Raw genomic sequence first — 10,491 nt, 5'->3', positions numbered from 1 at the left:
CAGGCTGATTCAAAAGCTCTGTCAAGTATCAACATTATACTCTTAGCTAAGGTCTTTTTCTTCTGTGTTCTCATCTGTGACCTACTGTGAATGAATCATGATTTGAGAATTAACTGGTAATAAATCAGATACATTTTTTTTTGTTTCTTTTGTTCCTCTTTATTGTGAAAAAGCCGTCTTTATTGCTGTTGTTGTTTTTGGTTTGTTTTCTATATTTAAAAGCAAAATGGTAGAAATGGACATCCAATCAAGTATATTACTTTGTAGAATAAGAACACTTATTGAATATACATTGCTGCTATGCATATTTGGCATATATCATTTAAAACTGAATTAATAGCAAGTGGAAGTTGAACCAATGTTTAAAAAAAGTTTAAAGAGTGTTCCTTGCCAAACGTTTAAGATGATTTTACAAAGTGGTATGTAGGGTATGAAGAATAAGGGAAGGAAAGAGAATACATAGGAATGGCAAAGAGAAAATGGATTAAAAGAAAATAAGGCTTCAGTTATGTGTCACATAAATACTTTACTGGATGATTGAAAAATTGTTTGAAATCCTTATATTGGAACACTCAACACACAACTATATTTACAATAAATTAACAAGAATTTGACAGATGTGAAATTTTAGCTATTTTTGAGTAAAAACAGGATTTGCTTTAACAAAATAATTAGTCTTAAGGAACGTTTCCAGTCTTCTGAGGTTATTGCTTTCTTTAGAACTATTAAAATATCTCAACCAAAAAAAGGAATAAAAGAAATACACCTGGCTACAAAGAGCCACTTAAAAGGTGGCAGGCACCTAGGGTTACAGTAATCCTATTAAATGTTAAACTTCAATGCCTCAACCAAAACTTTGAAGTTAATATTTCATTAGGATAAAAAGTGAAAGAGCCAAGAGGAAAAAAAAATGATATTTTTACTGCTTCTTTTATCTGGAAACATTTTCTCTGGTGCTGAATTCATAGTAAGTGAGTTAATACAATATGTTTAAAATAATAAACAGAAATTCAGGTTCATTGAAGATCAGCTTTGATAAGAAACCACTGAAGTATAGGACACATATTATGAATATCAGAGAAATTCTTAATCGAATTATTATGCCCAGTGTTCTGTGTATCCTGAAAGTAACAATAACCTCGTAGAAGAAATTCAGATATTTATGATCACACACACATGCATAGTTTGCCACTGTACTTACTTTTGGTCACGACACCCTCTAAGTGAATGATGTTAGGATGGTCAAACTGCCCCATGATGCTTGCTTCCCCTAGGAAATCTCTGCGCTGTTTCTCAGTATAGCCTACTTTGAGGGTTTTAATCGCCACAGGTAATTCTCTCTTTCCTGGAAGTTTCAAACGTCCGCTACAAACTTCACCAAATTCACCTTGTGATAAAGATGTAGAAAACACATAAGCTCATTAAACATCTTTACTCTAAAATAGTACTCTAAAGTTCTCTTAGAATAGTAAGGTTTAGACAAAACAAAATTAAATGGGAGTCCAAATTTCCTTGTCATTGCTGAAAGACATTAATTGTCCATAGGGAAAAAAATACCTATGGGTGATCATGAAACACATTGGGGGTTATTAGTTTCATCTGTCTTACATATAGAAACCTTAATCGAAACATTAGAAAGAAACCAAAAGCAACTGACTGAAAACCACTTCCTTCTTCCTTTGCTTTCTACTCTAGCAGTGACACTAATGAAAAAAATAAGAAAAGATCATAGCAGGACAAAAAGGAAACAATCTTAGTGAAGAGATGATTCATACACAAAATAATTGGATGCTTAAATTTTGTAAATCTTTCTGGGCATTACAAATTACATATGTATGAAATATAATAAATGGTAGATAGTAAAACACCATGCTTGAATATTTATTTTTGCTGGTTTATTTTTTTCATAAACTAGACATTTGCAGGTTTAAGTGTGAGCTATGTAGAGGGTAGTAGTAAAATATGATCAATTATATACCACTTTGAAAGCAAGACAATTACAGAAGATTAAAAACATCTTGAGTTAGATCAGAACATTGATATATTACACTCTATAATATAAACATAAGTTAAAAGTTCAAATTAAACACACTGTCTTACCTGCTCCAATAACTCTTTCAATGGTGATGCATGACGCTTCTATCTCCTTGGCAAATTCATGGACAGCTTGATTGGGATCCTCATAGGTATGTGGATCAATATAAGTTCTAACTCCTGGCAGTTTAACTGCAAAAATAAATGGGCATTAAAATAGAAGTGCTTTTGATGGATGAGTGAAATTATAAATGTTATTAAAGTGCAACTATGGCTTAAATCCCTAATTTCTAGAAGTGGCAGAGATGCAAGGACAGACTCTTCTTCTGAGTTATAGGAATCGTTTATACAACTATCTCACTTTTATAATTGTAGAAATCTGGATTGCTGGCATACCCATGAAGTACATATGTGAGGACACATTTGAATAAATACATCTTTTAGCAGTTGTGTTCAGGGAGTCAGTCTCTGAGGCAAACTAAAACACTTTTGCTTACCAAACTGAACAATGAAATGCTATTGGCTTAGTTGTCGGTTTGTTCTATTATGCTTTACTTAAAACCTCATCACAGATGATTTAGTTTTTATAAAAATAAATTAAAACAAATTTTCTGGTGCTTTGGTCCTATAAGACTGACATAGAAGTCAAAAGAAAAAAAGAAATTCACTCTATTTTTACTGCAGGGCATTATACAAGTCTCTCATATTTTATGAGACTCAGGTTCATCACATTTTAAAGACTACCAATATCACCCTCAACAATATTTTTTGAGAATAAATAACATTAAACAAGATAGTACTGAAAATGGACTCAAAAATTCTTTCATGACTTTGATATGGCAGAAAGACAAAAAAAAAACAAAAAAATCCCACTCTTTTTGTCATTTACTTGGTAAATCAACTCACACTGTACTCTATCTAAAAATGAACAAACTAAAATAATAAAATTAGAACCCATTTAGGCTAATTTTTAAAGCTCATGAATAAAACTTGATTTTCTGCATTTCTTAAAAGTGTAGTCTTTTTCAAGTCATTTGAACCAAGGTTGCTGTTACAGGATCTGCTCAGGGAAATTCCTGCCAAAATGCTAGAAAGAAAAAGAAAAATTTATTCATTTATTCTGGTGGTTTTATCTAATGATATATTTCTGTTGACTATTGCTAGGAATTAGAATTGGCCTGGAAGTACAGTTTGATATATAACAACTTTTTATAAAGCAAAAAGTTTTTGTTTTCATTATTATAAGGAGAGTTTGCTTTAAGGAACTGAAAAAAACATTAAGCTATTGCCCAGGGTCAGCCAGCAACACCGCAAGCCCAGGAGTGTACCAAAAACACTTTTTAACACAATATTTTTGGTCAGTTTTTACAAATCTTTGCCTGAAAAGAAGCCAAAGCAACAATAAAGTCTCCCATACTTTGCTTTATTTTCATTTTTTTTAAATTTTTTTTTTTTTTTTTTTCAGTTTGCTTACTGTGCCCATTATGAAAATGCATCTTTTCCTCTTCCGGGTCTTGTTTGGCTTTGCTGTAACCACACCGCCTGGAACAGAGTAAGCCATGATTAGCCACATCTCCCAAGTGGTGAATCACATTAAGCCCAGAAGCACACAACACAATTGTAATGACTGCAATCTTAAGTGATTTTCACACCAGCAGGATGGAACACCAATACTCTTGGATGAATCGTATTCCCGCAGACAGTATCCCTTATTCCTGCCCAGATTTCACTGAGAAGTCTGAAGCTCTCCAAATCTATTTTTAAACATCACTTCACCATACACCACACACCAGACACTTCTCTGTTCCCTTCCTCTTTTACTTTTTTTAACCACTTCTTAGGCCCCTGCCTTTTTCAAATGAACTGCCCCAATATGTCTCTGATTCAATAGCTCCTCCCTTCAGCACCTTACATTATCATTTTTTAATTTTTTTTTCCTCTTGTTTTGGAGTCTTTAGTTTCTCTCCTGGCTCTTTTTCCCTCGCACCCACTCAGAGATCACTGTCAAGTCCTCAAGGTCTGCAACCCCTCTCAGCTCCACTCCCCAAATCTTAGTCTTGCCTGTTTTTCTCTACTTACTAATTTGTAAGTCCTTTTTAAAACTGCTCTTATTACTCACAAAAAGCTTCCCCTCTAATGTTCACTGATGACATATTCATTTGTAAATCCAATGACTTTTTCTTAATTTTTAATCCATGATTATTTGATATCCCTAACTAATCCTTTTCTGATGTTTCTTACTGCTCTTTTCATTTATATGGACAATTCCCTATGTCCACTGCCCAGACTTCTCTGGTTCTCTCCTGTTGATCTAGCCATTTCCATCAACTTAATTAATATCTCTGTCCCTCTGATTTTATCCTTTCGAGAGTTATATTTTTATTCTCTGTGGATTTACTTTATAGGAATATTCCCCAGGCATTCACACTCAACAGATTTGGGTGGGAAAAAATACAAAACAAAAAACAACAGCATCTTTCTCTTTACTTTCAATCTTGACCTGCTGCCTTCTTTTCCTCTTAATAACACTTCCATGGCCTTGGTACCTGGTCAAAGCCCTATGCTTGTGTACCTACAATAAATTTGTTGTCAAATCCCAAGCATTATATAACATAAAATCTTATGGTCTTTCTCTTCCATCTCATTAGTTCTACCCCTTCTTCAATTAAAGCCTTGTTCTTTTTCATTTGAATTACTATCAGTGCCTCTGAACTGATGCCCTTGCATTCTATAGCTACTTCCTGAACTCTAGTAGACATGGCTGCAGCCACATTACCATAAATAAAGTACTCTTCTATTATGTTGCCTCTCTCCTGAAAACATTTCAATAAAAAAGTAAAGATTCCTAAGTGTAGCCCCAATGCATACTTCCTACATCATCTCCAGGATACTTCTCCATGCTTCCATATGTTCCTGTATACTGGTTCCTACACTTAGGAGGCTCGTAACAATCTCCAATTAATCTAAGTCCAGTTCAATTGTTGCCTTCTTTATGTCCCCCCCAACCCCCTGCCACTACCCCTGCTTATTTCAATCTTCCTCACTATGAAGCCAATAGTTTTCAGTATTCCTCTCATGGAGAGATTTCCAGTCAACAATACAATGTGGTCATTTGAGAATATTTTTTGGCTCTCTTGTTTTATTGTTAGTTTCTTAAATGGCAGCAACTACTGTTCATCTATAAATTTCTGGTAACTTGGCACCTGGATCAGACTTGGCACCAAAAATATTTGTCACATTGATGAAATGAATAAATGAATGAGTAGATGATATTCTGATTGAGTCTACATAATGACAAGTGTTTGAGAGAGAATAGGCTGATGAATACTGAAGTACATGAACAACAATATAACATTAAAACAATTAACCAAAATAAAAATATTTTAACTGCTTTTAGTGAAAGGAGGTGAATTTATTATTCACAAACTCTTAGAAAAAAATTGTGTTTATCAAGAACAAAATTTCATTTATTTCTGCACAAAGAAAATATAGCTGAAATGTCAGATTGACAAAATATTTTCATTAAAAAGTTGACTGAAAACTACTATTGGACGTAAGGGAAGGGGCCAGCTGACATGCACTGAGGGGCTGTTCTTGGTTTCATATTCTAATATGTGCATATTTTGATATAAAATAAAATCTATTGTATTCTCTATCTTTCCTAGTGTATAATTACACATACAAAATAGATTACAAAACCTGTTTTGTGCCATTTTTGATAAAAAAATATAGTTATCTTAATTTTATCATGTTAAAGAAGTGGCAATTTATTAGTAAAGTACAGTTAGCAAAATTTAAATAAACTCGAAATAATGTGCTTAATACATATAGTGTTCGTAGGTGAGGAGCATCACACCATGGGGATCTGGTGGCCTTTCAAACTGTATTCAAAACGCGTAGATGCAAGACATCTTGAATCACTTCACCACAGTGAAATGGAGAAAAAAAACAAATACACGATATCATCTTGAAGTAACAGTTGATCTATTCAAGTTGATATTTGTCATTTTAATATTGTTCATAATTTTAGGTATTACATTCTTCTTTCAATCGATGTATGTGCCTTTACAGAGAAGGTATTGATACTGTTTTTTATTTTCAACAATATTCTGCATAAAATTGTGAGAAATCATCCTGAGATTTACATTATGTAAAGAACACTGACAGAAAACTTCATTAGAGGAATTCTAAAGAGACTTGGAAAGTATACAAGTTCTTGCAGTTTACATTAGAAAACAAACATCCACTCCACCTTCAACTCTCCTACGTTCAGAAAAAAATTAAGCTTTGAAACTTGTATCCTCAAATAGTCTTTATCATTAAATAAGCCTCATGGATATTTAAATTGCACGCAAATTCCTTATATGAAAATGGAAATAAAACTTTGGGTCTAATCTAAAAAATGATTTGGGAATACCTTGTTGAGGAGCAGTTAACATTTTAATACCTAGGGTGAGAGTCAGGAGGGCAATAGGAAGGAGTTATTTTTGACTATGGGTTTCTCTGGAGTTCTATAACATATACGGCTGCATGTCACATTAACATATAAAATTAAGTTCTGGAAACCCCCAAAGCACCATTAAAACAAACCTCAACAAGATACAGCAAGTAAAAGTGCAGCTGGCAGAGACTGCACTCAAGCAGTGGTTCAGCCTCACTAACAAAGCCTTGCAGGAAGCCTCTTCATTCAGTACCATTTTCTGTACCTTGTCCAGATACATCATTTTAACCCATCAGACACAGTCAATAAGTATGCCCTTCCATATATAAATTAAACTGCTATCTTCTGGAACCTTTTTTGTTTTTTTCTGAACAGAAAAGAAACAGTTTCTTCATTTTGCTTCAATCACAATTTTAATGGATTTTGATATCACTGTGCTAAAAATATCTTAATGTAATTAGAGGAATCATCCTCTACCCTTTGCTTCTTCTAGAAAATGATATTATTTTATTTTAGCACTAGAGGGGGCATGAGAAATCACATTAAATATAAGCATAATTTATACTCATTAATGAAACTTATTAAAAGGCATTGAGTCATGTTTCTTATATAAGTGATTTCATGGTTAATTTGGAGATAAATCTATTTTCCCCCATATCTATCCTAAAGATTTAATAATACAACCTTGATGATATTAATGTTGCTCTTAAAAACAGTCCAAGCCATTAATTCTATTTGGATATTTGAAACTTCCATAGACATGAAATAATAAACAATAATCTTTATGAATGGATGTAGGTACTAATGAGTAATTTAGTTCTCAGATGTAAAGTGAGGATTAGATAATAAATTAAAGGTAGGAAGTGAAGCCCTCAAGGAGTACCAAGTGAAGAACAGAATCAGAATTTTCTAAATGACAGTATTATGAATAATGAGGAGAGATGAGTGAACCAAAGAGCAAAAGGAGACTGTAGATCCTTACTCCACAATAACCTCTACAAAATCAGATTTTTCTGTACTTTAGCCTACTGAAATGAACACTGAATAAACACTCTTTCCCCTTAATTCTAAATATGGTGGGAGGAAGCAATGGTTAAAGAAGTAATGGTTTTGCATTTTGATGTTTTTGAAAGAGTGAGCATATGCAGTACCTGGCTCAGAAGTGGACATGCCTACAGCTGCTCCTCTACTGTCCAGATGGATTAAGAAATGCTTTACCATACTTTAAAGTAAAAATATTCAAAAGCAAATGCTGCAGCAAACATTAGAGTCAATATGTCTTGCTTATAGAAAAGTTCTTTGTATCGTATCCTCTTTTCAAAACACATTTCTTCATAAATGCACACACTCTTGTTCTGACATAATAATGACCTCAGCCACTGCATAATGTTGTGTTTAAGAATTTTATTGCTGGCATCTTAAAAAAAAAAAAGTTACAGTTTTATGGGAAAATAGTTTGACCTTTTCACTTCAAGTTTCTCTCCAACTGAAAAAAGGTAGTTTTAATAAAAGTTCAGGTAACTCATCGCCCATAAAATAAAGAAGCATGTGAATATTAACTCATTATTAATAATAATTAATAAAAACTTAAAATAGATTGCTTTATTTTTCAGGACCACAGATCTATAAGAATGTGAGTGCAAATGCAGTAAAATGGGACACTGGATAGATATATAGGCGGTCCTACTAGCATTTATGTACAAGGTATGGGATTTTGATTTCCTTACAGATAATATGTTACATAAAGATGTAACTCATGTGTTATCACTTACTGAAAATTCCCAGATGCACTTTTAAAAGGAAATATACTCATTTTGGGAAACATGCTTTTTTTGCCCAGGAAATGAGAGTGAAGATTATACTGCAGAAGCAGGGCAAACATAGCTGCGTTCCCATCTCACATTCTACCAAGGGTACTAACCTCCTTATGGCTGACACCATGTGAGAAGTGAACTTAGGTCTTTTTTTGTGCCTTGTATATTATTTCTAATTTCTATATTCTAAAAGACAAAGGAAAAAACTTATAAACAACACTTTCAAAATAATGCAGTACATATGAACTTGTAATCTGTTTCATTAATAATCTCTTCAAATCCTTCCAGAATTAGCAATAATGGGAAGACATGAATAATTTGAAATACTTTAAAGAATTCAAAGATGAACTATTGACTTTTCATTATTGAGTTAAGTTTTAATTACCTTAGAATTTTGACATGAAATACACTTTATAAAGTATGACATGTAAGGATTGTGTCTCCCTGTTTTCAACAAATTATGTTCTAATGCAAGAGTAGGAAATTTCCTACTAATTTTTAAACTAGTTCATGGATAAATGAACTAGTTCATATGACCAATGATTTTCTCAATTAGAGTAGTCCCATTTAATATCTTCTATGGTCTGAGGTGCCACAGGTATTGTAAAAAGGGGTTTGGGAGCAGTTTATAGTTACATTTTATATAGCAAGTCTTCAACTGGAATTTAATATATTATCTCTCTATTGCATGGAAAAGCCTCACACTTGTCTGCCATGAGCACATTAAATGGCGGTCTAGAATTATAAGGGATGATTTTTATTCTCTATGTATTTTCCTAACTATAAGATAGAATAGTATTGCCACATATCTCCTGGGCAGAAATCTATTGTAAATGAATGAAATAATCTGTGAAATGTATGTAAAAAGAAAATAATGTTTCTTTTATAATAATAACATTAAGAAAATAATGTTTCAATGCAATTCACAACCATTTTGGTCAGAAAAATATGTTTATTTCAGCTTTATTTTCTGAATTATGAAAGAAGAGTTTATCCCTTGTACTTCTGATTTTAAATATTATTAAAAATAAGCAATAATAATTTCTAAAAGAATGAGGTTGATTTCCTAAAAATCAGAGTAGGTAAATCAACAAAATAAGAATTTAACAACTCTATTTTCAGAATAGTGAACTCCATTTTCCTTGTCATGTGCACCCCTCAGAAGGAGTAAGCGCTACTGGAAAACTTGAAACCTAATGAATGAAGGAAATAGTCAAATGGGTTTGAATTCAAGAAATGTAAGAAAAAGCCACCTTGGGACTATGGGATATTTCAGAACTTATAATAAACATGATGTTTTATATACATATATATATGTTTGTGTATTCATAGACAAAAATGAATATCAAGGAGCAAATAATAACTTTATTTTAGAAACTTCATATTTATAAATATTAATATATTTCACATGTTAATATATCATTTACATTGAAGATTATCAATTCAATATTCGATGCCTGTAAAAATAGATTGGATGGGTGGGAGGACTAGAATCTCAAGCCAGCTGTGATTTAAAAAAAAAAATACTTCTGTTAAAAATGTACGCAGTCTTGGGGATAGAGTGCTTAAAATTTAGGCATCTGAGTTTCATTAAGACATATTACAGAAGTATCATCCATAACTGTATAGATTTTAATCAAAGCAAGAATATTGTAAAAATTAACACTATGCCTATGTTTACCGATTTCACAACAAAGTAAGCAACTAAGAGTGACGAAAAATAATTTGAGATCAAGATAGCAACATGTAAGTAGCATTTGCAAAATAATGGAACATGTTTTTGTGGTGGGAACTGCAATAGTAAAACTCAGAACTCCATAGCCCTGGAGAAAATTTCATATATCTGAATTGCAAAACCAAGGATCTAGATGAATGATTTTGAAATTATGTCTTTCAGACTCTGAGATTTCCACAAGGTATATTAAAATAGTTCTAAAAGCCAGTATATTTACAATTGGCAATTTTCATGTATAAGTGTTGCATTATATTAAGGTCAAAACCAAGCACACATATTCATGAGTAGTCTTTCATAAATGAAAAACAAGATTCTAAAATCTCAAAATGTCCAAAGTCTGTCCTGCAATTGTAAATATGTCGGTTCACAAATGATGACAGAATGCTCCTTGGAAATTATTTATGTGATAATTGACAAATCCTAATATGTTATACAATCAAGGTTAAGAGACAGGATTTTAGGTCAAG

At 32.5% G+C, this 10,491-nt stretch overlaps 1 protein-coding gene across 5 annotated transcripts in view; it reads right to left on the bottom strand.

The window, feature by feature from the left end:
- The window catches only part of EPHA5 (EPH receptor A5), a 367,698-nt gene that overhangs the window by 50,542 nt on the left and 306,665 nt on the right, over positions 1 to 10,491 (bottom strand). For all 5 annotated transcript variants that reach the window (XM_065914341.1, XM_065914337.1, XM_065914342.1 and 2 more), the window contains 3 exons: positions 3,509 to 3,576; positions 2,101 to 2,226; positions 1,202 to 1,387 (listed from right to left, as the gene is read on the bottom strand). In XM_065914341.1, coding sequence (XP_065770413.1) covers positions 1,202 to 1,387; positions 2,101 to 2,226; positions 3,509 to 3,576 — 380 coding nt within the window. The remainder of the gene's footprint in view (positions 1 to 1,201; positions 1,388 to 2,100; positions 2,227 to 3,508; positions 3,577 to 10,491) is intronic.

The sequence above is a fragment of the Muntiacus reevesi genome, chromosome 22 (assembly GCF_963930625.1).
Source record: "Muntiacus reevesi chromosome 22, mMunRee1.1, whole genome shotgun sequence".
Classification (NCBI taxonomy): domain Eukaryota; kingdom Metazoa; phylum Chordata; class Mammalia; order Artiodactyla; family Cervidae; genus Muntiacus; species Muntiacus reevesi.
The sequence above is the reverse complement of the archived record's forward strand: the minus strand, read 5'-3'. Positions and strand labels throughout refer to the sequence as shown.